Source organism: Leuresthes tenuis, unplaced genomic scaffold, assembly GCF_036924035.1.
Source record: "Leuresthes tenuis unplaced genomic scaffold, fLeuTen1.0.hap1 SCAF_20, whole genome shotgun sequence".
In the NCBI taxonomy this organism is placed as follows: domain Eukaryota; kingdom Metazoa; phylum Chordata; class Actinopteri; order Atheriniformes; family Atherinopsidae; genus Leuresthes; species Leuresthes tenuis.
The window spans coordinates 2,285,948-2,312,315 of record NW_027325374.1 but is presented as its reverse complement, the minus strand read 5'-3'; the positions used below and the strand labels follow the sequence as shown (position 1 = coordinate 2,312,315).

At 45.7% G+C, this 26,368-nt stretch overlaps 1 protein-coding gene across 1 annotated transcript in view; it reads right to left on the bottom strand.

Annotated features, from left to right (window-relative positions):
- Positions 1-26,368, bottom strand: part of abca5 (ATP-binding cassette, sub-family A (ABC1), member 5) — a 34,741-nt gene that overhangs the window by 4,483 nt on the left and 3,890 nt on the right. The window contains exons 3-33 of the mRNA XM_072373511.1: positions 25,460-25,652; positions 24,176-24,349; positions 22,360-22,457; positions 21,350-21,576; positions 21,125-21,266; positions 18,894-19,082; positions 17,400-17,547; positions 17,137-17,314; positions 16,427-16,485; positions 16,007-16,293; positions 15,528-15,647; positions 15,293-15,431; positions 13,895-13,985; positions 13,658-13,797; positions 12,456-12,575; positions 12,160-12,361; positions 10,111-10,277; positions 9,896-10,023; positions 9,626-9,763; positions 9,426-9,539; positions 6,407-6,577; positions 6,208-6,321; positions 5,976-6,107; positions 4,125-4,193; positions 3,936-4,027; positions 2,340-2,463; positions 2,136-2,253; positions 1,955-2,046; positions 1,083-1,258; positions 689-764; positions 197-291 (exon numbers count right to left, since the gene is read on the bottom strand). Of these exons, the coding sequence (XP_072229612.1) occupies positions 197-291; positions 689-764; positions 1,083-1,258; positions 1,955-2,046; positions 2,136-2,253; positions 2,340-2,463; positions 3,936-4,027; positions 4,125-4,193; positions 5,976-6,107; positions 6,208-6,321; positions 6,407-6,577; positions 9,426-9,539; positions 9,626-9,763; positions 9,896-10,023; positions 10,111-10,277; positions 12,160-12,361; positions 12,456-12,575; positions 13,658-13,797; positions 13,895-13,985; positions 15,293-15,431; positions 15,528-15,647; positions 16,007-16,293; positions 16,427-16,485; positions 17,137-17,314; positions 17,400-17,547; positions 18,894-19,082; positions 21,125-21,266; positions 21,350-21,576; positions 22,360-22,457; positions 24,176-24,349; positions 25,460-25,652 (4,313 nt within the window). The remainder of the gene's footprint in view (positions 1-196; positions 292-688; positions 765-1,082; positions 1,259-1,954; positions 2,047-2,135; positions 2,254-2,339; positions 2,464-3,935; positions 4,028-4,124; positions 4,194-5,975; positions 6,108-6,207; positions 6,322-6,406; positions 6,578-9,425; positions 9,540-9,625; positions 9,764-9,895; positions 10,024-10,110; positions 10,278-12,159; positions 12,362-12,455; positions 12,576-13,657; positions 13,798-13,894; positions 13,986-15,292; positions 15,432-15,527; positions 15,648-16,006; positions 16,294-16,426; positions 16,486-17,136; positions 17,315-17,399; positions 17,548-18,893; positions 19,083-21,124; positions 21,267-21,349; positions 21,577-22,359; positions 22,458-24,175; positions 24,350-25,459; positions 25,653-26,368) is intronic.

The following is a 26,368-nucleotide window of genomic DNA, read 5'->3' as shown; positions in this document are numbered from 1 at the left end:
CACTTATGTTTCTGTATTTATCAGACGCTTTTATCCAAAGCGACTTACAAATGAAGATATAACAGCTTTATAAAAAGCTAACAATAAACTACATCAGGGTCGTAACCACGGTGACAGGATACGGTCTGCTTGTCTGTGACTTTGTGCTGCTCCCTGCAGATCGTTTTGGTTAAATCTGACCCATAAAGTGTCTCACCACATGCGTTGTTTGGACTTCGGATCCATCCCTGCAGACGGTTCGTCCAGCAGGACGATCTGAGGATTCCCGATCATGCTCAAGGCGAAGCACAACTGTGAAATGTAAAATGTCATTTATTTATACAACAATCCATTTCGGTACCAAAGTGCTTTACGGCAGACAATAAATAAAGAAAAGAATACGTACAAAACAATAAAATACAGCAAAACTGAATAAGATAATATAAAAGAGTCACCATTCTACTGGGTATTAAAAGCCATCTGAAATAAATAGGTTTTTAGCCCTGATTTAAAGAAAAAACAACAGAGACATTCAACCTTTCAGACCACGACAAGTCAAAATGAAATGAAGGCAAAGCACAGGTTTGTTTTGTTTCTACAGAATGTTCTGTGCTGGTGTTTGGGTGCTGCAGCCGAGCTGAGCTGAGCTGAGCTGAGCCGAGCTGAGCCGAGCCGAGCCGGTTCAGCGGTGGGTTCAGACTGTTCTCACCTTCCTCTTGAGTCCTGCAGACAGGGTCTTTGCTTGTTTGTTTAAGTGGTCCTTCAGCTCCAGAGCGTTCACCACACTGACAACACAGTAAAAACCAAGGGACACATTTCTACCAGAACCAGACTCTTTTATTCGTATTATATTTACATTCAAATGTTCGTTTAAAAGCAGCAGAAAGATCCACCCAACTGTGATGCTCAGTATTTGGCTTTTTAACCTGTAACACCCACTTATGACTGCAGTTCATTTCTAATTAATCTGGATCTGGCGCAGTTTGAAGGGACCGGCTCAGGCTCTGTTTGGCATTAAGTGACTTAAATTAAAGTTTTTGTGGCACATCTCGTGCCCGGATGCTTTTTAAACCCCCAGGAACTGCTGACGGTGCAGAACTCACCGTTTGATGATGCCGGGGACGTCCTGTCCTCTCAGGCCTTTGATGGCGGCGTAGATCTCCAGGTGTTCCTGCAGAGTGATCCGGGGCCACAGAGTGTTCACCTGAGGACAGTAGCCCACGTGTTCCAGTGGATTCTCCACAGGACGCAGCTCTGTGCTGTAGTCTCCCATCAGCACCTGCACACAGGCAGGCAGAAAGACACGTTTCTGACCTCTTATTCTCATCTGTTTCGGTTGTTTTTCACACGGACACCAACAGAAGGCTCAAAATAAACTTCCAAAGCATGTTACTGCGCACATGAAGGACCAAACAGACTCAGATGGACTTTAATTTTGATGCAGACTTGCTTTTTTAGCCTCATCCTAAATAGAACTGTTCTGTTTCCTTACATCACAGAAGGTGACAAACTTATAAAAAGATTAGATATTTCTCTGATTTTCATCCCTCTTTTTTAGATGGAGGCAAGTAAAAGGAGTGACTTTTGTTCTATTCACTGTTTCTCTGTATTTATTAAAGTCAGATTTCTATGTTTTGGGTCTGAAGAAGAAATCAAATCTGGAAATCTGACTAAATCTTTCCCACGAGTCAAAAGAACTCGTGTTGTTCTGCAGCAGCTCGAGGCTGAAAGACTGGGTCCAGCTCACTTTTTCTTCAGAGAAACACACATTTATGAACTGGAAAATCCAAACGGAGGCTCTGAAACCGAGCTCAAACACAAAATGAACGGATTTACCATCTGCCAGACTATGAGCTGCTCACTCTCAGCCCAGAGAGTCTGATCTAACCCCCACAGGGAAGAGTTCGTGCAGGTTTGACTCACTCTCAGAGCACTGAGATTCAATCTTTGAAGAACAAAGAAGCTCCATCTGTACCTGGCCTGCAGTGGGGTCGGTGTCCCCGGACAGCATATGCATGACGGTGCTCTTTCCTGCTCCATTCGGACCCAACAGCCCCAGAACCTCACCTGCAGAAACAGCAGATTAGCTTCTTCCTAAAGCTCAGCTTCTGGGGTTCAGGAGAACATTTGTCACAGGAGAAAGGGACTAAATGCACCTTTGCGGACACAGAAAGAGATGTTCTTGGTGGCCACTTTTGTCTTCTTGCTGAAAGTGAAACCCTCTTTTCTGCCTTTGTACTGCTTCCTCAGGTTGCTCACGACCACAGCTGGTTTCTGACAGAGAAAAGGTACAAAATCAGCTTGTGTTCGTGGCTCATGGCGCAGCTGCTGGAGACAGATGGACTCTCTGTGATATCTACCTCCTGACAGGACTGGCAGGTGAGGGCCTCCTTCACTCTGGCCTTCTCCATTTGAACATCCTCGTCCTCGTTCAGCCCTTCTTCTGGGATTCGCTCCAGTTTGGGCTTCGACTTGGATGAGATCCTGTAAAGGTTGAGAAACCAGTGAGACTCACACTTTAACATGTTTTTCTTAATAAAACCCTCCCAGAGGCAGCTTTTCTACGTTTAGGCTTCATCACTTCTGTCACATTCTGATGAATTAGGCTCGTTTTTTTACTGCAACACAAAGTCCTTCAGCTCTAAGGACACATTACAGCAACTTAGGTTAGTTCTACATCTGCAAAGGGAAGTTTTTCTCACTGGTCTGCATACTGAGGAAGAGATTCCATCGAGCACCAGAGTCAATTTCAGGCTTTGGTTGCATTTCCTGATGGACTGTTGGACAAAGACGACTTTAAAGCTTTCATATGATCAGATTTATCCATTAACATGAACATTATCCATCCCAACAAGGACAGAAAAAGCCCTTTTGTAGGTCTTCCTGATGATATTTCATCTTAAGTTTGTCATTTCTTGGAAGTAACTCAGGTTGTGAACTCAGGTAAATCAGGTGCAGGTGAAGGAATCATCCTCCTGAGCTTTTTATTCAGTTAAAACATTAAATATGCCGACATGTGCAGGTAAACTGCACTCATGGAGCCATTTTATGGGACTTTAAATGACAGGAAGCAGCCTCAGGCATCATTTTCCTATTTGCATAAAGACGTAAAACAACCCGTCTGATTATATTTAGGAAGAAAATAAACCCTTGTTGTTGGCATATATTCAGAGGAGATGTGAACGTTTCCTTATTCTAAGACTTTCTGGCTTCAGCAGTAAAATTCTGTCACTTTTCAACTGCAAAGACAGCGTTGAGCTGACGATAATCTGATAGTTTGGGGGATAAAACGGAAGAAGAAGATCAACAGTCACTGATGTGACTAAATTTACATGGAATTAAGTCTGTGAACACCAAAAATACAAGAGACAGACATTCATCGGAGCTCCAAATCTGCTTTCAGACACTTATCAGCTTCATGAAAAGACCCCCAGGAGTAAAGCTCGTGGAGGAGCCGGAACAAATGATTCATGGACGTTACATAAAGTACGTTCAGCACTGAGTTCGTCCCTCAGATGCTGGTAAATACGAGGCTGCAGCTTTTTATTAAACACAGCCGTCTAATCTTTAGAAACACTAAATAAAAAGGGAATATGACGGCTTTCTATTGATCAGTGACAGAGTAGCATCTTCAGATAGATCCTACGGTTAGTAGCTGAATCGTTATCTAATCAAACTGAATAAAGAGTAAAGATTCAAGCGTCTGATATTCAGCGTTTTGTGATATTTTGCACACATTTTATACATTTTGGTGATAAAAGTTGTGAGTTTAACAAACTTAAACTGGACATAAAGTCTACTTGGTGATAAACTGCACAATTTCTGATATATTTAGCCTTTAAAGTCTGAAATAATCAGCTGTTATCTTATCTAGATCTAAAAATCAAACAAATCACGAGAGAATTTGGCCTGATTATGAGTGGCTCCTGAGTTTTAACCTGAAACCTGCTGGTCACCTGCAGAGCTGGTCGTTCTTCATCGCCCTTCCTCCGAAGCGGATCTCCAGCCAACGCAGCAGGAAAAGCAGAAGGATGCACTGCAGATAAGGCTGAGCAGAGACACACAAACACATGTTGGTTTAAGGGGAAACCAAGCTGCAGCCTTCATCCATGTTTGCACCAAATTAGGTTGAAGCGGAAACGCACAGCCACCACTGAAATGAGCAGGTTCTTCCACAAGAGGTTCTCCTCGTAGACGGAGGGGAGGAAGGTCGCCTGGAATGAATAAAAACACAGGTGACTCATCACTTCTGCAAGATTATCCTCCCAAAAGGAGAACCTGTTCAGATGTTGAGCTTCTGGCGTGAACTAAAAGAAAATGTTGTCATGCTTTAAAACCTGAAAACAACTGAAAACAAAAAGCCGTATTTTCCCGACTATAAGTTGCACTTTTTTTCATAGTTTTGCTGGTCCTGCAACTTATATATCAAAATATATATAATTTAACGTGTTTTAAAGGTTAATTCATGCTGACTGACGTGAACCGAAGGGTAAACACTGTTATCTGCAGCAGCCAGAGGACGCTCTGGGCTTGGGACGACGATCTGCTGCTCCTGTGCCGCTCAAACATTAACCTAAAGACTTCTGCAGATTACTAACTGCAGGTTGGACAATATGCAGCCAAAGCAGTCAGCGAGTGGCACAAACTAAGAGTGAGAGACTTCAGAGGGACTGGACACAAGGCAAAGGTTCATCTGACTGCAGACGGCTCATCGAGGGCTGAAAGAGAGACGGCGGGAGCTGGAGGAACGGCTCGGTTACGTCTCCACGCCCTGCCAGCTGGAGCCGCCGCTCCATCAGAGCACGCTGTGTCACAAACTGCCAGCAGACTTCCCAACCAAGGTCGGCGGTTTCCGGGAGTTCATTGAACACAACGAGTCACCGGATCAGATTACCAACATGGACGAGCTATGGCGTAACCACGCGTTCTTTGGGGGGGTCGTGTCCCCCCCCAATATTGAGAAAATACCAACCTGTCCCCCCCAATATACAGAAGAAAATATGTAAAATGCATGTTCTCCTTTTATGAACCCTGTCCAGGGATCGGTCTCTTGTTATGTCTTATTTATTTTCAGTGTATTTCCGTGTGTTACCGTGGTAACGGCTGCAATCGCTAACACTCCAGCCAATGAGAGTGACCCACCGGGCGCGCCGCCGTCTCAGCAGCGGCTCTCCTTATCTTTACGTTGGACTTCTACTTTTGACGGAGCAGATTGTACCAGAACAGGAAATCCAACACAGAATCAACAAAATAAACTTCCGCCCCCTTTCAAAATAAAAGAACTTAAAACAAAAATAACATTAGACTATTAGACTTTTCATTGTTAATGCACATTTTGAGACATTGACACAGTAGAAATGAACCTGGACTTAAAAGTCCTCAGCACATTTTCTGTTAAAGGAAAAGTCTGTAATTTGTTACATCATTAGTTGTCCTTATTAAAATATTTCCATAAACATGCTTTGGGTATTTGGTCGTTTTCCATTGGAAGCTGTCCTATTTGCTACAGAACTACTGGAAGAGCATAATTGTAATTGGTGGGTGTGTTTAAGGTCAGTAAACAGTAAGCAGCTAACCAAAACAAAGTGGGGGGGGTCAGTCACTGTCTCGGAGAAATTACACTATTCCTTTAGATGTGAACTTACATGGTCAATGTAGTCCTCTAAACTATGTTCTAAATGTCCAATTTTTCATATATAAATAAAGAATTGTAGATAATGCACTTAACAATTTTGTTTTTCTTGGACCCCCCCAATGGTTACCATGGTTACGCCCTTGTGGACGAGGTCTGTTCTTGGTCCTGATGCAACTTACAGTCCGGAAAATACGGCAAGTTAAAAAGTCTTATTCTCTGCAACCATCTATGAAAACAACTCTGAGCTGAGGGTCCACCGTTATGACCTCTGAGGAAACGGAAAACTCTGACACTGCCCTCGTGTTCATCAGTGTTTAATCAGTTAAATCACTCCAGTGTTGCACATTCGTGCCGAACCCACCTTGGTGATGCAGTTGAGGCAGCCCATGAGAGGATAGAGAGGATTGAAGAGACACAAGACATTGTGAAGGGTTCTGGTGAGTTCAGGGAAGTCGTTCAACAGCTGGACCAGGGTGGCCGACACCACGCAGATCTGTGAAAACCACCAACACAGACATTAGAACCGTCGCCTGCCACAGAAGAAGAAGAAGAAGAAAAACGAAGAAGAAGAAGCTGAAACGCTCTCGCCTCACCATCATGGAAATGAAGGAGAAGAAATCCCTGTTGCTCTGAACTCGCGTGAATCCAAAAGAAAGCACGTAAGTGAAGAGGATCATGGCCGGACCGAAGCCCACGGTACAGAGGACCTGAGAGGAAGGAAGAGAGGTCATGACGGGGGGCAGAGAGAGCGCCAGCCTCTGAGCCGCGGCGTGCGAAGGCAGCAGTACGCACCACAGCGGTGAGGTTGCTGGAGGTCAGCAGGTTCCCCGAGTGGAAGGAGAAGAGCAGGATGTTCATGGAGGACAGGATGACGTAGTAGAAGGGGATGTCCACCGCCGCCTGGCCACACCAGTAGGCTGAGGGTAGCAGGCCTGAGATGCGCAGCGTGGAGCGACACTTGATCTGAGGAAGACATTGAGTCTCTGAAAAGGCCAGTGCAGCAATGAGCTAAACAGGAAGAATCTCTGTCTGATGACAGTCTAGCATCTAGTTTTCCTAATACAAGAGAAAACAATGAAAAATGGGGAGCAGAGGAAGAACATGAAGTCATATTTTCCTTGTTTTAGTACCGCTGACTGGAGTCTATGAATACTGCCATGTGTGCAAGAGTCTGTTCCTTCAGGACTGGACTACAGCATGTTTCTCCAGTTTCAGCTTCTCTTCATTGGCTTCCTGTTAGATTCAGGATAGAATTTAAGGTTCTTCTCCTCACATATAAAGCTCTTAATGACCGAGCTCCATCACATCTTAAAGATCTCACAGTTGGATATTTCCCCAACAGAGCACTTTGCTCTCAGGCTGCAGGTTTCCTTGTGGTTCCCAGAGTTTCTAAAAGCAGAATGGGAGGCAGAGCCTTCAGTTATCAGGCCCCTAAAAGCAGAATGGGAGGCAGAGCCTTCAGTTATCAGGCCCCTAAAAGCAGAATGGGAGGCAGAGCCTTCAGTTATCAGGCCCCTAAAAGCAGAATGGGAGGCAGAGCCTTCAGTTATCAGGCCCCTAAAAGCAGAATGGGAGGCAGAGCCTTCAGTTATCAGGCCCCTAAAAGCAGAATGAGAGGCAGAGCCTTCAGTTATCAGGCCCCTAAAAGCAGAATGGGAGGCAGAGCTTTCAGTTATCAGGCCCCTAAAAGCAGAATGGGAGGCAGAGCCTTCAGTTATCAGGCCCCTAAAAGCAGAATGGGAGGCAGAGCCTTCAGTTATCAGGCCCCTAAAAGCAGAATGGGAGGCAGAGCCTTCAGTTATCAGGCCCCTAAAAGTAGAATGGGAGGCAGAGCCTTCAGTTATCAGGCCCCTAAAAGCAGAATGGGAGGCAGAGCCTTCAGTTATCAGGCCCCTAAAAGCAGAATGGGAGGCAGAGCCTTCAGTTATCAGGCCCCTAAAAGCAGAATGGGAGGCAGAGCCTTCAGTTATCAGGCCCCTAAAAGCAGAATGGGAGGCAGAGCCTTCAGTTATCAGGCCCCTAAAAGCAGAATGGGAGGCAGAGCCTTCAGTTATCAGGCCCCTAAAAGCAGAATGGGAGGCAGAGCCTTCAGTTATCAGGCCCCTAAAAGCAGAATGGGAGGCAGAGCCTTCAGTTATCAGGCCCCTCTCTGTGGAACCAGCTGCCAGTTTGGCTTCAGGAAGCAGACCCCCTCTCTACCTTTAAGATCAGGCTGAAACTTTCCTTTCTGATAAAGCTTATAGTTAGGGATGGCTCAGGTGAGCCTGAAACATCCCATAGTTCTGCTGCTATAGGCCCAGCCTGCTGGGGGAGCTCCCATGATGCACCTCTCCTCCCTCTGACATCATTGCTGTCATTAACTTGTGTTTCTCTCTCTCAGCAGGTATCTCTGGCCTGGTGTTACGCTGCTTGTTGTCCCCTCTTTCCTGTCCTCTCAGCCCCAGCTGGTCCAGGCAGATGGACCCTTCCTGGTTCTGGTTCTGATGGAGGTTTACAGGAGTGGGTTTAAACCCTTTCTGCACAGTCAGCATTCACAACATCCATTCAGCAGCTTAAAGGTTCTGCTGTTTGAAACAGAGTCTCTAAAGGAGAAAAGCGGCAGGAAAACAAGACTAAAACTAGTCTGTGGCAAAGACCAACTGTCCTCCTGGACTGTGCTCCTCTACAGACATTCAGAACACACTAAAGGGAGGGTGAAACAAAACCCAAACAGATATTTACAGCGATGTCAGGAGGCGGCTCTGAGGCGACTCTGTGGAGAAGCAAACAGGTTGTTAAGAGGTTCTGAAGTCGATCCACCTCTGAAGTACGGCTGCACAATTAATCGTATTTTGATTTTGGTGGCTATGATTAAATTAACCTGATCGTTAACGATATTTACATTAAAAATGCAGCTCTGCTGCCTGCTTCTAACCACATGTTCTCAACCAGTAGTCCACCAACCACCAGGGGGCGCCAGCATGGTTAAGGCTTCATTAAGCTGCCTGTTTCAGATTCAGGGAAAGTGACTTTAAACAAGAATAAATTTGCAAAGAGTGGAACAGAGTAGAGTCTGCCCCAGAGTAACACCACTAATTTATTAAATTACCTGAAAAAACATCACAAAACTAAATATGGGGAATGAAAGAAGGCCAAAGCTAAAGTTAATTCATAAATCCGTGTCCAGCGCCGACCCAGACGAACTTACAGCAGCCGGCACCGGGCAGAACCCGATCCATCCACCTCCCAAAGACACAGGAATAACAGCCATATCTTTTTATTTGGCCAAAGACGAGTCCGATCAATACAGTTAGTGCTTTAAAATGTTAAATTATTGGGTTTTTATTTTACATTATTTATCATTTATTCTAATTTAAAGTTTAATTTTCACTAAAAATTGTTGGTACATTGTTTTTTTTAAACGGTGCAATAAAAATCCATGTTTTTCCAGACATGATGAATGATCGTGATTTCAATATTGATCGAAATAATCGTGATTTTGTGCAGCCCTCCTCTGAAGGGGAGCAAAGCCTGGATAAAGTTGGAGAGGAGGACTCCCTTTCCTCCACTTTTCTTTACTTTTATAAAATAAAATCCTAAAACTCAGTCTGTTAACACAGCAGTGTCCTAAATGTCGGATTTCATGACTTCTGAGAGCCTCCCCCAGGCTGGAAGGAAAGCAGTCGACCTGCGTTACCTTCAGATATGAAGAACCCATTATAAGACATTCACATGATTCCACTGGAGTAAAATACTGTTGGGTTAAAGCTTTGCTTATTCACACAAAGCTAACCACTGTGAAGTGCATTAAAGACCGGTTGCACGCGCTCACCTCTCGATCTCGAGTGTGGTCCATTGCAAAATATGCCGGCATTCCTGCTGCCAGCATTCCCAGCATGATGGCCTCTATGTAGACCAGAGCGTAGGATGTAGCATCCGGGATTTGCTGAAGGAGGTCCCAATTAAAATGTTAATCTCTTTAAAAACCACAGAAACAGCATTTATAAGATTTGTCTTCTGGCAGATACTCACATAATCAAAGGGTTTGGTCCAGGTTCGGATCTGGCCGGTACCGTTCAGACCTCTCAGAAGCGCATTGCTCAGTATGTTGACAGCCATTGGTAACGAGTGGACTGTGGTGCTGTTAAAGGCAACGCTGTATCTAAAACCCTGTAAGCAGGAAAAGTGGGATTACAGCCACATGCTGGCAAATAAAAGTCTAATTAACACAGAGGGTGTAGCAGTCCTGAAACACAGAGCATTTCATCCCTAAATGTGTTCTAAGATCAGTGTTCTGATGACCTTGCTGGATCCTGTCACATTGATGGCAGCGCTGTGAGGAGCTGCAGCCATGTAGTCGGCCTGCTTCATCAGTTCCACTTTGATATTCTGGGACTCCAGGTTGTGGATGAAGTCAGAAATATCCGAGCCTGATGGTGCAAAAGCAGAAGTGTCGTTTAACAGCTGCACAGCAGAAATGATTCAGATTCATTCCTTCGAATCTGTGGCCGACTCACCCGAGGAGTTCTGAACCAGCAGGCTGGTGGCGTATCTCCGGGGCGCCTGGTTTCTTTTCAGGAGGTAAGTGGGCAAAAACTGGCGATCTGGTGAGTGGATCTGGATGTTTCCTGTTGCCAGAGAAACGACGAGGACGGCAGCGACAAACAGCAGGAACAAGACCAGACTGCAAAGGAAGAGATGGTTTCAGACGGCGTCTTAAAGCACACATACAGACTGCTGTTTCTCCCAAAAGGAGATCGGTCAGATCACGGATGTTGCAGCTTCACCTTTAGCTGGAGGCTGTTATAAAGAGAGTCTTTAAGATCACGGTGTTCAGTATTTGCTGCCTGACTTTAGTAAATAATCATCACTAAACAAGGATGGATCGCCTCTTTGCCATTCAAACAAAAAGGGGTTGTATCATGCTAAATGTGAATTTAGAAGGATTTTTACTCATCAGAGACAGGAAAATAATTCGGTTGACTCCATCCTCTGCACTATACCCCTGCCTGGAGGTTTTTTATTTACACCGACTTACTCAGCAGACTTTTAAACCATAGTTCAGAACAGTTAGAGACCCTGGCAAGTGCAAAAGTAATTAAAAGAAGGGCAGAGTTTCCAAAAGTACTAAATAAGTGTCTGTTAGGGTGTTTGGAGAGGAGATTTTCTCTAAAGAGAGGAGTCTGCAGAGGTCCAGCAGCCAGAGGAGGTTAATGAGTGAGTTGAACAAACGTCGTGTTCTGCAGTGTTCTGGACCAATAGGAAAGGATGCACCATACAGGGTGGCATTCTGAGCCAGATAAAGCATGATCCTACGCTGTAAAGTGCAATAAGACATATCAGGCAGCAGGATTAACACACCCAATGAGGATAAAATCACTCCTGCAGGCTGCTTTTTGGATTAAACCAGCTGAAATCCCAATAAAGCTGCTCTCATTCACCTATTGTTCTGTTTCTTTTGTCAGAAACTGGCCCGATAAGACCACATCTCAGCTGCTCTAATAAAATCCTGAATTTATCACACACACATATCACCATTCAAGCAGCTTAAAGCCAACTGTGCAGCGACTCCAGCTGTACTATGACCTGAAGCCTTTTCCACATCACTGAATCTCACAGATTTTAGTTACTATTCCTGCTCCTGTGCATGAATACTGGGACGAGGACGGTGGTTTAATAAAGCCTAATTTCAGCTGTAACTGGTTTCCTAACTGGTCTCCTAACTGCTCTCCTAACTGGTCTCCTAACTGGTCTCCTAACTGGTTTCCTAACTGGTTTCCTAACTGGTCTCCAGCCTGTGAAACCTCTGCAGATGGTCCAGAACGCGGTGGTGCGTCTGGTCTTGGATCAGCCTAAAAGAACACGTCCCCCCTCTGTTCATTGAGCTCCTCTGGCTGCCCTTAGCCGCCTGCATCAGGTCCAAGTCCCTGATGTTAGCTACAAAGAGCTTAATGGAACGGCTCCATCTACTTGAATGCTCTTGCAAAGGCTTCTGTCCCAACTGGGTCCCTCCGTTGGTCCCAGGATTGTCGTCTAGCAGCTCCTACACCACGCCTAAGATAATCCAAACTCTGTTCATGTGTCGTCCCACGATGGTGGAATGACCTACCGAGCGCTACCAGAACAGGGGCGTCCCTGTCTATCTTCAAGAAGCTCCTGAAAACCCAGCTCTTCAGAGAGCATCTCCTATCCCAGCACTTACCTTGTACTTCCCTCCCCCTTCTATCTCTGCACTTTATCTTTCTGCTCTTCCTTCTATGCCTGCACCCTATCTCTACTCTGTCCCCTCTGACAGAGTCGGACTCCTGGGTTCCTTCTATGTAGCTTATTGTTAGCTTTTTATAAAGCTGTTATATCTTCATTTGTAAGTCGCTTTGGATAAAAGCGTCTGATAAATACAGAAACATGTATCCCTGTTTCCTTTAGGCAGTGATGGGCTTTAACACCCCTCTCAGCCCCTTTATGTTTGTTGCTGTTAACATGTGTTCATTTCGTCTTCCCCTTCTCGTTTCTACCCTCTCGGTCGAGCCGAACTTGCATCTTCTGCCCTGACCGTGCACACTCACGTGTAAACAAAGGCCTTCCACTCCCGGCGCATGTTGAGCATGTGCAGCCAGGCCACGGTGCTGAACTGCTGCCGCCACAGAGCGTGACCGGCCACGACATCCGACTTGCTGTCTGAGAACATGAGCAGCCGCTGGTCTGCATCATCCAGAGAGGCGGTGTCCACTTCATCCTCAGCCTGCTCTCGATTAAACACGCTGTAGTCTGGAGGCACCAAACACAGATTTTACTCAGTCCAAGAGCAATCTGGATTCAATAAGTCTAACAACACTAAACTAGCATTTTGGTGTTCACTCACCGGCTTGATCCACTTCAGCCTCTGCTTCCAAACGGAGAAAAACGTCCTCCAGCGTCGTCATGGACACGCCGTAGTTAATTATTCCCAAATCAGACTGACAGTCGAGCTCTGAGAACAAGACTGTGAATGACAAACGCATCACTCGTCAAGAGCTGTAACCTGAATCCAAGGGCGTAACCATGGTGACCATTGGGGGGGTCCAAGAAAAACAAAATTGTTGAGTGCATTATCTACAATTCTTTATTTCTATATGAAAAATTGGACATTTAGAACATAGTTTAGAGGACTACATTGACCATGTAAGTTCACATCTAAAGGAATAGTGTAATTTCTCCGAGACAGTGACTGCCCCCCCACTTTGTTTTGGTTAGTTGCTTACTGTTTACTGACCTTAAACACACCTACCAATTACAGTTATGCTCTTCCAGTAGTTCTGTAGCAAATAGGACAGCTTCCAATGGAAAACCACCAAATACCCAAAGCATGTTGATGGAAATATTTTAATAAGGACAACTAATGATGTAACAAATTACAGACTTTTCCTTTAACAAAAAATGTGCCGAGGACTTTTAAGTTCATTTCTATTGTGTCAATGTCTCAAAATGTGCATTAACAATGAAAAGTCCAATAGTCTAATGTTATTTTTGTATTTTATTTTATTGCGTTTACTGTTATTTTATTGTTTTGTACTTATTCTTTTCTTTATTTATTATCTGATGTAAAGCACTTTGGTACACCGAAATGGATTGTTGTAAAGGGCTGTAGAAATAAATCACATTTACATTTAAGTTGTTTTATTTTGAAAGGGGGCGGAAGTTTATTTTGTTGATTCTGTGTTGGATTTCCTGTTCTGGTACAATCTGCTCTGTCAAAAGTAGAAGTCCAACGTAAAGATAAGGAGAACCGCTGCTGAGACGGCGGTGCAGCCGTTACCACGGTAACACACGGAAATAAACTCAAAATAAATAAGACATAACAAGAGACCGATCCCTTGACAGGGTTCATAAAAGGAGAACATGCATTTTACATATTTTCTTCTGTATATTGGGGGGACAGGTTGGTATTTTCTCAATATTTGGGGGGGACACGACCCCCCCAAAGAAGGCGTGGTTACGCCATATCCTGAACCTGTTTGGAGGTTAATGTCCAAACTGGAAGGAAGCAGAAATGACTGAAAGGTTAGCTCTTCAGCCTTATCTGACCTGGAAAGGTGTCCATGCTCTCAAAAGGCAGAGTGAACGTCAGCTCTGTCTCGTGTTGTCGGGACAGCTTGGCTTTGGCGACGTGGTGCTTGACCAAGGATGAGACCTTTTCAGCGTCACACCGCTCACTGATGGACATCCTGCAAGAAGACAGAAGAAGAAGCAGCAAACGTGGTGATGAGTTATAAGCTTGTAACCTAAGTTTCTACACTTCAGGATGTCAGAAGGGCTACTTGCCTGAGATGATATCCGACACCACACTTGATCTTGAGATACAATGACGAACCGACGCATTTGAGTTGTCCCTGAGAGATTACGGCTTTACGATCTGGAGAGTAGAATAAAGTTAGGTTTTCTCCTAAAGTCTGGCACTTTATCCTGTATTTAAAAGGGAACTCCGGTGTTTTTAAACCTTATTTCTGGCATGAAATACGTTCATCTGCTCACTGAGAACAGTTTGGTGAAAGTCGGCGTCCTTCAGAAGATATTTAGATAACTGGAGATCCATATAACGGAGAGAACGGGGCTTAGAGGATGCAGCCTCTAAATAAGGCATTATCTGTCTTTATTTCACCAATACTTTAAGAAGAATGAATGAATGAATGAACGTGTGCTATAGCTCTGTTAGCTCATAGCTGCTGTTATGTGGCTACTTGCAGCTATAGGAGAGCTAACGGAGGGATTTCTACACAGGCACTCTACTGGGACCACTTCATCCACACGCCCCCCTGCAGCACAGCTTATTCACTCCGGTAAGAACGTCCATCTTACTCAAAATCTGATAAATATCCTGCCATGTTGCACAAAACTATCAGCAGCAAACTCTGTGTGAAGTTAGCCGACTGTCACAGAGCACGGAGTGAATAAACTGTGCTGCAGGGGGGCGTGTGGATGAAGTGGTCCCAGTAGAGTGCCTGTGTAGAAATCCCTCCGTTAGCTCTCCTATAGCTGCAAGTAGCCACATAACAGCAGCTATGAGCTAACAGAGCTATAGCACACGTTCATTCATTCATTCTTCTTAAAGTATTGGTGAAATAAAGACAGATAATGCCTTATTTAGAGGCTGCATCCTCTAAGCCCCGTTCTCTCCGTTATATGGATCTCCAGTTATCTAAATATCTTCTGAAGGACGCCGACTTTCACCAAACTGTTCTCAGTGAGCAGATGAACGTATTTCATGCCAGAAATAAGGTTTAAAAACACCGGAGTTCCCCTTTAACCTTCAATGAGGAACTCCATTAAAAATTTTTAATTATTTCTTAAATTTGGGTAAATTATCGAGACATTTAAAAAAGATTTTTTAAAAACTGTAAAATCAGAGCACAGGGACCAGGACCTATAACCATGTTTTATTTTCACGATAACAAACTAACTGGACATTAACCGAGTGCCGATTCTTTCTGTTATTGAACCGATCCTCATGTTGCACAGGGACTCGAGTCCTGACTCACTTCTGGGAAGCTCTGAAACCGCAGAGCGATCCGTTAACTGAAGTCAAACTACGACAGTAGATCCAACCGTAAATGGTCAGATAAGTTGTAAACTGAAGCTTTAAAGTCATATTCTCAGAGTGGAGCTCTGACTGAATCGCTGAACTCGTCACATGCTTTGCTGTATGTAACAGTAAGTCCATACCAGCGAGGATGTCTGCCTCGTCCATGTAGTGAGTGCTGAGCACAATGACTCTGCCGGCTTGGCGGCTCTTCAGCAGAGACCAGACCTGGTGCCTGGAGCAGGGGTCCATGCCTGCTGTTGGCTCATCCAGGAGCAGAATCTGACAGAAAAGCAGCAAACTGATGTCATGGAGCCTGTCGGGCTGTTGGCTGAGTAACATGAACAAATAGAATAATTAAATTAAGTGTCCGGATACCTTGGGATCTCCAAGAATGGCGATGCCCACTGAGAGCTTCCTCTTCTGGCCTCCACTTAGATTCTTAGCCTGAGCTGTCATGATTTTCTCCATGTCCAGATCCTTCAGCACTTTGGTGACCTGTCAGCGAACAGAAAAATCAACCCACAGTCTTTTTTAGTTTGTTTGTAAGCTGGATGTCTGAATGGACCGTTGAAAATATAAAAACTGCTGAAAATAAATAAATTCTGTAGTCCACGACTGACTCAGTCAACAGAAACTCTGTGACTTATGGCTCAGATGAAGGTTTTATTTGCTGAGAGACTAAAGCAGAAGAGGAGTTTTCTCTGCTCCCAGTTATTACTACAGTTTCCATAGAGATGTGGGACTTTATAATGTGGCGAGGAGATAAAAATAAAGGTGTGATATGAGCAAAAGAACATCGAGAAACTGTCGGGGACATAGAGGCTAACAAATGAACATCCAGATAATGAAATTACCTCAGCATCAATGTCTGCTGGTGGGATTCCTTTGATGGCAGCAAATATCCTGAGATGTTCCTCCACAGTCAGCACATCAAAGATGATGTTGAACTGAGGGCAGATTCCCACCAGATGCTTCATCTCTGACCCATCTGCAATCTCTGCAACGGGGGAGCCGTAAATGGTGGCCGAGCCACTGGTGGGTTGGCAGATACCGCACAGGATGTTCATGAGAGTGGACTTTCCAGCCCCGCTGTGTCCCAGCAGAGCTGTGATCTGGCCCTCATAGATGTCAAACGTCAAGCCTGAGAGGTGGATGTGAGGAAACAGAGGGACGCCTTCATGAAAAAGCCACCCCAAAGCAGGGAGCAGACACGCTGTGGTGGAATATCTGCAGCACATCCTGGAGTCTGGAGAAAGAAAGTGCCCTGCACTCACCTCTCAGAGCCTCCACCATGTTGTCCTTGTCTTTATACACTTTCCTGATGTTGTTGATGCTGTCAGAGACAGAAAGAAAAGCAGTGAGGATAAAATAAACAAACCTCAGGGGTTACCCAACCCTAAGAGAAGCTCCTGAGCCAAAGCAGCAGCGCTTTGTGCCACTCGGTGCTTCACCAAGCTGCAGATGTTCTGTGGGAAGTATCTATGCTGAAAAATGCATCCACATTTAACTAATTAAATTAGCAAATATATCCGCCACACAAAAGCTTTCGATCCAAACCAAGTAAGAAGTAATGATCCAAACTGCAGCACCAGAGCTACAGGATACTGAGAAATAATCCTTAATGGTCATCTATCATCTCCTTTAACTGGTTTTGACACAAAACACCAGAGAAGAAAGCCTCCTTCAGCGGTGGGTTAGTTTCCTCTTCCACTGCTGCAGAAAAGCTCCCACTTTGTGTATCAAACTCTGAGGAAAGCAGGAAGACAGCAAAGCAGGAAGACCCAAGTGCCAAAATCCCTCTTACTGTGGGGGAGGAAAGCTTAGAAGGACCTGGCAGAGATGAGTCTGATCTAATGAATAAAATGACTCCTCATTCATGCCATTATATATTTTGTAACCTTTAAATCTGTAAAACAGCCCAAATATCCAGTAAAAACAACATTTTCAGAGTGAATGAAAGTCCCGACCAAGCGAGCAGTTTTACCGGATTGCTTCCTTCCCTCTGAACTCGGGGGAAACGGGCTCAACAGACTCGTCACCATCAGGAGTCCCGTTCAGCTCTGCGTCGTAGACTGAGCTGACTTCAACGTAGCTCTTTCTGTGTTTGGACCAATAGGACGGCTTCAGGAAGTAAAGCAAGGATCTGCTTATTCCAAACTCACCTATTTTTCAGACAGTGCATATTAAACACCACACATGATAAATATCAAATAAAGTGAACAATACACCTGTTTTTTTTAGTCTTACCAGGTAAAACTTGGTCTAAGTAGACTGCCAGCAGAAGGTAAAGGACGCAGTCCAGGACCAGCATGATAAGGGGGACGTACAGCGGATGAGGACCGTTAGCCAAAGAGGAGAAAACAGCACCGTCCCCCTGTGCCTCCAGGTAAACCACCTGATGTACAAACAGTATGTGAGACACAGATCAGGCTCTGTGGCTCCCGCTGCTTCACCTGAGCCGGTCACAAATTATCTTTTTCAAGCAGCACGAGCATCTAATGTTGTGTAGGGTCTGCGTTCTTTGGAGGGCTTTCACTGGCGTGGAGGAGAAACTATAAAAGTGCTTTAATTTCTGAACTAACTGTTGTGTTTTTGGCAGAAACAGCAGAGGCAGCAGCAGGTTCATTGGAGCCTAAATGGAGGCAAAGTGCTGCTGTAAAAACGGGGCTTTGCATCTGTCACATGCTGCAGGGCGGGCAGCGGAGCGTGATGCGTGTGGCGTGCGGCGTGATGCGTGCGGCGTGCGGCGTGATGTGTGCGGCGTTAACCTGTGATGCGCGCGGCGTGATGCGTGCGGCGTGATGCGTGCGGCGTGATGCGTGCGGCGTTAACCTGTGCAGCGTGATGTGCGCAGCGTGATGCGTGCGGCGTGATGTGCGCGGCGTGATGTGTGCAGCGTGATGCGTGCGGCGTTAACCTGTGCGGCGTTAACCTGTGCGGCGTTAACCTGTGCGGCGTTAACCTGTGCGGCGTGATGCGTGCGGCGTGATGTGTGATGTGTGCGGCGTGATGTGTGCGGCGTGATGCGTGCGGCGTGATGCGTGCGGCGTTAACCTGTGCAGCGTGATGTGCGCAGCGTGATGCGTGCGGCGTTAACCTGTGCGGCGTGATGTGTGGCGTGATGTGTGGCGTGATGCGTGCGGCGTGATGTGTGGCGTGATGCGTGCGGCGTGATGTGTGCGGCGTGATGCGTGCGGCGTTAACCTGTGCAGCGTGATGTGCGCAGCGTGATGCGTGCGGCGTGATGTGCGCGGCGTGATGTGTGCAGCGTGATGCGTGCGGCGTTAACCTGTGCGGCGTTAACCTGTGCGGCGTTAACCTGTGCGGCGTTAACCTGTGCGGCGTTAACCTGTGCGGCGTGATGCGTGCGGCGTGATGTGTGATGTGTGCGGCGTGATGTGTGCGGCGTGATGCGTGCGGCGTGATGCGTGCGGCGTTAACCTGTGCAGCGTGATGTGCGCAGCGTGATGCGTGCGGCGTTAACCTGTGCGGCGTGATGTGTGGCGTGATGTGTGGCGTGATGCGTGCGGCGTGATGTGTGGCGTGATGCGTGCGGCGTGATGTGTGCGGCGTGATGCGTGCGGCGTTAACCTGTGCAGCGTGATGTGCGCAGCGTGATGCGTGCGGCGTTAACCTGTGTGGCGTGATGTGTGGCGTGATGTGTGGCGTGATGCGTGCGGCGTGATGTGTGGCGTGATGCGTGCGGCGTGATGTGTGCGGCGTGATGCGTGCGGCGTTAACCTGTGCGATCCCAATGGAGAAGGCGCTGGGGGAAAGCAGGCAGAGAAGCCAGACCAGAGGCTGCGGGAAGTCCTTCATCAGCACGGTGAACAGCGACAGGCAGCCGAACACCACCGTCAGCATGGAGCCCACGGTGCTGGCAAACTTCGGCTTCTTGAACAATGGAGTCAGCATGAAGGAGAAAAAGATCTGAGGAAGAGGAGAGGAGAAGAGAAGAGGCACGAGACGACTAGATGAGACGAAAGAGTCACGGTTTCCTCAACAGTTATTTAAACTGTGCCTTTAATGAAAGATCGGGTCATTTCTTTCTGTGACAATTATCCACACAGTGCATCCATCCATCCATCTATCTATCTGTCTATCTATCTATCCATCCATCTATCTATCTATCTATCTATCTATCCATCCATCTATCCATCTATCCATCTATCTATCTATCCATCCATCTATCCATCCATCTATCCATCTATCCATCTATCCGACCCTGGCAGCGTTTAAAAAACACTGATCTTTAGTCTTTGGTGCCACCCTGAGATAAAGGTCGGGGAAACACAGCTGCTGACCTCTGACAGTTTCAGTAAAACACAGAAATCAATGAATACTTCTGAGTTCTGTGATTGAACAGTTTCTGACTCTGCAGAGCTGCAGCAGCCTCTGGCTGAACACACTTTGTTACTTGATAACTGTGTGTGTCGTGTCGTCCGTTATGTTGAGCAGCTTTCAAACCCAGCAGCTCCAGCATATCTTAATATGCTTAATATCTGTGGCATTTCTTCTTCTGTTTATCTTTTTTTCCATGGTTGGCATGGTAACTCGTAAAAAGTGTAAAAAATTTTTTTTAAAAAGTGTCAGAAATCCACTCAAGTGGCAGAACTTCTAAACTAATTCAAGAAAATCTCCCAAAAAATAGAATAATAATCAATGTTTTGCAGAAAAATGAGCCCAAACGTATCCGAATAAAACACAAAACGCACATAATATGATCCACTTTGTCACTATGATGCGACGCATCGAAGAAACTTTGTGACAAATCCTCCTCCGGGCAGATCATCGTGTTCGGAAAATGGCTTTTTGCAATGAATAATTAATCATTTATGCAACTTTTATGACTATCTCTATTTAATTAATCATTTTGTTATTAGGACACACGGCTATAATTAGTAACTAGTTTTCAAACAGGTTTCTTTTTAAAAATGGAGCAAATTTAAGTTAAAAAGCATAAAATATCTGACCAGAACAAAGCAGTATCCTGTACTGACATCATTCTGAATAAACAGGAACGTGAAAATGTAAAACGGGTAGAAGGAAAGTGTTGCTTTCCTTTCTCGATGAGCATCTTTCAAAACCAGTTTTAAGGCATTTTGCATAAACCCTGAACACAGAATCAGTGTTTAAATGCACTAACTGCTAATGTGAAGACTGCAGGAAGGTGAGAAACACCGACTCCTGGTTTCCTAACTGCTCTCCTAACTGGTCTCCTAACTGGTTTCCTAACTGGTTTCCTAACTGGTCTCCTAACTGGTCTCCTAACTGGTCTCCTAACTGGTCTCCTAACTGGTTTCCTAACTGGTTTCCTAACTGGTTTCCTAACTGGTCTCCAGCCTGTGAAACCTCTGCAGATGGTCCAGAACGCGGCGGTGCGTCTGGTCTTGGATCAGCCTGAAAGAACACGTCCCCCCTCTGTTCATTGAGCTCCTCTGGCTTCCCTTAGCATCAGATCCAAGTCCCTGATGTTAGCTACAAAGAGCTTAATGGAACGGCTCCATCTACTTGAATGCTCCTGCAAAGGCTTCTGTCCCAACTGGGTCCCTCGGTTGGTCCCAGGATTGTCGTCTAGCAGCTCCTACACCACGCCTAAGACAATCCAAACTCTGTTCATGTGTCGTCCCACGATGGTGGAATGACCTACCGAGCGCTACCAGAACAGGGGCGTCCCTGTCTATCTTCAAGAAGCTCCTGAAAACCCAGCTCTTCAGAGAGCATCTCCTATCCCAGCACTTACCTTGTACTTCCCTCCCCCCTCTATCTCTGCACTTTATCTTTCTGCACTTCCTTCTATGCCTGCACCCTATCTCTACTCTGTCCCCTCTGACAGAGTCGGACTCCTGGGTTCCTTCTATGTAGCTTATTGTTAGCTTTTTATAGAGCTGTTATATCTTCATTTGTAAGTCGCTTTGGATAAAAGCGTCTGATAAATACAGAAACAGAACAACATAAACAGCTCTGCTTACAGATGATATTCCATAGAGGAAGATGAGGGAAAAGATGACAAAGAAGTCACTGTAAGGGAACAGCGCTGTGAAGGTGCCAATGACGGCCATCAGGATGGACATGGCGGTCACCAGCGCAGCATAAAGGAGGCCCCATGACAACCTGCCGTACAGAACAGGAACTTAGCGATAAATACCTTCACATCAACAGGATACAAACATGCTGAACCGTGTGTTGGTCCTCACCAGAAGGCTGTGTTGTAAAGCCCCATCATGGTCATGGTGTCTTTGAGGCGGTGCTCCTTCTCCGCTGCGACGTTGACGATGAGGAAAGTGACAAAAGGTGTGAAAGCTAAGACCAGGTAAATGGATATAAGGGCATGAGGGAACTTGTGCACCTCCACAGAGCCTGGCTGGCCCATAATTACCGCCTTCAGATCCAGCTCACTCCACACCGAGCGCTTCGTCTGCATCTGCACGCCAAACGTGAAGCGTCAGCAAAGGAAAGAGCAAGAATACAGAGAAATAAGAATCACCTGTTGGAGATTTCATTCTGCTTCCAGTGAACTAGACTTTCTCTGATGAGGATGATAAAAACTAAGAGGTGAAACTCTGGGTGAAAAAAAACACAGACTCCAACTCAGGAGTCAAGTGTGTTACTAACCGGGGGCTCACACCAAAAGCTCACAACCCGCCGCTTCTACTTCTTCTGCCGCCGGAAGCGGCCAAAGGGGCGGGGCTTATATGTATAGCAACTAGCATATATATATAATAATCCATCCATACATCGGTTCCCTCTTTCACCATGGATCGTACTCTGGGCCTTCTTTGTGTTTCTTTCTGTTTGCGTTCTGCCGTTTCCCGCCTTTTCCCACCTTTTTTTCCGCCTTTTTTCCCACCGTTTTCCACCTTGTTTCCGCCTTTCTTCCCACCTTTTTTCCCACCTTTTTTCCCACCTTTTTTCCACCTTTTTCTCGCCTTTTTTCCGCCTTTTTTCCGCCTTTTTTCCGCCTTTTACCCACCTTTTTTCCCGCCTTTTTTCCACCTTTTTTCCGCCTTCGGAATCCAGATCGGCCCTAATTGGCTGTCGTCGCGTAGCGTCACAGCTCATTTGCAGAAAGTTGAGCCTTTCTCAACTCTTGAAGCTCTTGAAGCTCACAACGCCAGCTTACATTGAAAATGAACGGCAGCTGGCCGCTCACAACGCTTTTGGTGTGAGCCCCCGGTAACGGAGGCCTTTGCCTTTCCTGTCTCACCTGGATGATGGCTGCATCAATCAGAGACTGGAGGCGGATGAAACCAGAGTACCAGTAATTTGCAGCTCTGCAGTTCCCCGAGCTGCTGAAACAGTTGGCTGGAAAGAACAAGCAGAAAACAATATATTCATATATTTATATGGCCCATAAACACTTTACATGACAGCTGCCCACCCCCCAATACTTATGGGTGCATTGTTACAGCTTAACACAGAATTTATACCCAAAAAAACGTCTCAACAGGAAGAATTATTGTCAGTAAAAAGCCACCAACAGAGTTTTGAACCCTGCTGGAATCGAACATTTAAGATACAAGCTAAGTAAGAAGTAATGATCGCCGGAAACTGCAGCACCAGAGCTACAGGATACTGAGAAATAATCCCTAATGATTATCTATCATCTCCTTTAAGTGGTTTTGACACAAAACACCAGAGAAGAAAGCCTCCTTCAGCGGTGGGTTAGTTTCCTCTTCCACTGCTGCAGAAAAGCTCCCACTTTGTGTATCAAACTCTGAGGAAAGCAGGAAGACAGTTGAACACATGCAGGATGGACCCAAGTGCCAAAATCCCTCTTCCTGTGGGGGAGGGAAGCTTAGAAGGACCTGGCTCCAGAGAAAGAGTTAATAACATGCAACCGACCAAACTGGGATTTGGAGCAGCTGATTTTCTAACAAAAACAAAGCGTGACCATGAAGAAAGGAGACTGAAGAAGCAGCCTTTATATCAGCTGTCTGTGTTGTTGTGTGAGATGTCCTGATCTGGTAGGTGTGAGCCACTCAATTATTACAGCAACAGACAGGAAAGCTGTGTTTCATAGCAACAGGCTGGAGGTTTAGAAGATAAATGCACATTCAAATGTTTTCAAAGTCTTATAAAAGGTGAACAAACAGAAGAAGTGGAGTTCAAAGTTCACGGCTTTGACTTCTCAGGTTAGTTAAAGGCAAACGGTTTAGATCGACTCCGACTTAAAAAGCAGCGAGAGAAAAGAGACCTTCGTGCACGTGACACCTTATTTCTGCTTAACCAGGAGCTGGTTTAACAGGTTACCAGCAGGGATAAACCTGCAGTTACCTCTGTCCCTGTCGCAGTCTGAATGTTTCAGGAACAACTCAACGGCGGCCAGAATCAGTCTTATTTAAAGTTATTTCTTCAGATTAATCAATTCAAAGGGAAACAGAAACCTGTAACTAAATAAAATGTTTTGTGTGATCTGCCGAATGGTTTCAGAGTAGCAGTTTAAATAAACTGGTTTCCTAACTGGTCTCCTAACTGGTTTCCTAACTGGTCTCCTAACTGGTTTCCTAACTGGTCTCCTAACTGGTCTCCTAACTGGTTTCCTAACTGGTCTCCTAACTGGTCTCCTAACTGGTCTCCTAACTGGTTTCCTAACCGGTCTCCTAACTGGTTTCCTAACTGGTCTCCTAACTGGTTTCCTAACTGGTTTCCTAACTGGTCTCCTAACTGGTTTCCTAACTGGTCTCCTAACTGGTCTCAAAACTGGTCTCCTAACTGGTTTCCTAACTGGTCTCCTAACTGGTTTCCTAACTGGTCTCCTAACTGGTTTCCTAACTGGTTTCCTAACTGGTCTCTTAACTGGTTTCCTAACTGGTCTCCTAACTGGTCTCCTAACTGGTCTCCTAACTGGTTTCCTAACTGGTTTCCTAACTGGTCTCCTAACTGGTCTCCTAACTGGGTAGACCACATATAAAGGCTCAGTTATTTCCACTGCCATGCATCTGGAAACCAATCAACATACGTTTTATTCATCATTATATGAAAAATAACCGGAAAAAAAGAAATAAAAGCATGTTTTTTACCAACAGTCTCGGTGTAGTCGCTGGGTAAAGGAAGCTGGTTGTATGGGAAGCGCAGCCTGTAAGACGTGGCTGAGCTGTCCAAGAACACCACGCCAACGTAGCTGGACGGCTCGTACAGACTGGCGTTCTCCAGGTCTTCCTCACTGTTAAACATCTCCAGATGATCCTGCAGGACTACAAGCAGAAACAAATCAACCAGTGTGGATCCAGCCTGACAGTCAGTTACTGACAGAACTCTCCTAACTGCTCTCCTAACTGGTTTCCTAACTGGTCTCCTAACTGGTCTCCTAACTGGTTTCCTAACTGGTCTCCTAACTGCTCTCCTAACTGGTCTCCTAACTGGTCTCCTAACTGGTCTCCTAACTGGTTTCCTAACTGGTCTCCTAACTGGTCTCTTAACTGGTTTCCTAACTGGTCTCCTAACTGGTCTCTTAACTGGTTTCCTAACTGGTCTCCTAACTGGTTTCCTAACTGGTCTCCTAACTGGTCTCCTAACTGGTCTCCTAACTGGTTTCCTAACTGGTCTCCTAACTGGTCTCCTAACTGGTTTCCTAACTGGTTTCCTAACTGGTCTCCTAACTGGTCTCCTAACTGGTTTCCTAACTGGTTTCCAGCCTGTGAAACCTCTGCAGATGGTCCAGAACGCGGCGGTGCGTCTGGTCTTGGATCAGCCTAAAAGAACACGCCCCCCCTCTGCTCATTGAACTCCTCTGGCTGCCCTTAGCCGCCTGCATCAGATCCAAGTCCCTGATGTTAGCTACAAAGAGCTTAATGGAACGGCTCCATCTACTTGAAGGCTCTTGCAAAGGCTTCTGTCCCAACTGGGTCCCTCCGTTGGTCCCAGGATTGTCGTCTAGCAGCTCCTACACCACGCCTAAGACAATCCAAACTCTGTTCATGTGTCGTCCCACGATGGTGGAATGACCTACCGAGTGCTACCAGAACAGGGGCGTCCCTGTCTATCTTCAAGAAGCTCCTGAAAACCCAGCTCTTCAGAGAGCATCTCCTATCCCAGCACTTACCTTGTACTTCCCTACCCCCTCTATCTCTGCACTTTATCTTTCTGCTCTTCCTTCTATGCCTGCACCCTATCTCTACTCTGTCCCCTCTGACAGAGTCAGACTCCTGGGTTCCTTCTATGTAGCTTATTGTTAGCTTTTTATAGAGCTGTTATATCTTCATTTGTAAGTCGCTTTGGATAAAAGCGTCTGATAAATACAGGACAACAAAGGAAGTCTTTGACTGAGGGGTTTGTCTGAACCGAAAGGCGACTCTCAGACTTACGCATCTCCTGGGCCACCTCTTCCATGATGTGACTGGTGACGTTGGTGATGGGTGTGTAGCCCAGGCCTTTGATGGATATGTAGTATTTGTCACTCTGTAGCTCTCTTGTGTCGATGTCTCCGTAATAAACGTGGGGGTTCAGGGTGCTGATGAGGATTAGAAGGCCCAGGAGTAGCAGAGGAAGGATCAATTCCTGTACAGACAGACAGAACCTTTCATTCTTCCGTCTGTGGTTCAAAAATGATTCGTATTATAATCCTTATTATATACAATTATACAGATTAGACTGTTACTCATTTATTTAGCCAGTTGTTCAGGCCTCTGACTGCTGATTCATGCAGTAATATCTTCAACATGTTTGACTGAGCAGCTTATCAAAGGTAAGGGCCGGATCAATGGGCCCTTAACTGTAAAACGATGCCAGAGCTTCTGGCAGCAAATCATTTCTCTTCATATCAAAAAACAGCTGCCCAGGTGTGCCCTGCCTCTCGTCCAATGACAGCTGGGATAGGCTCCAGCCCCCCCACAACCCATCAGGTATAGAAAATGGATGGATCAAAGAGCAAAGTGATACAGCTGGACCCTGAGCAACAAGGTGCACCTGCAGCTCTGGCTCAGAACCAGCAGCTAAACATGATGAAAGAGTAAGAAGTTCTTTAGATTTCCACAAGCAAAGCTGCAGCTTTAACACCAACATCTGCATGAGGGGCTCGGGGGGGGGTTACAGAGACAAAGGTTTGTGACCTGCCTCATCAAAGAGAGGAAGAGCAGAGCTGAACGTGTGAAAGTGCATTTACAAATGTTTTAACTCAGTTCCAGAATGAGTTATAAATGTTTCTGCTTCTAACAAACTAAAGACCCTGCATTAAAGTTCATTTCATATTCAAAAGGAAATGGTAAAACAACAGT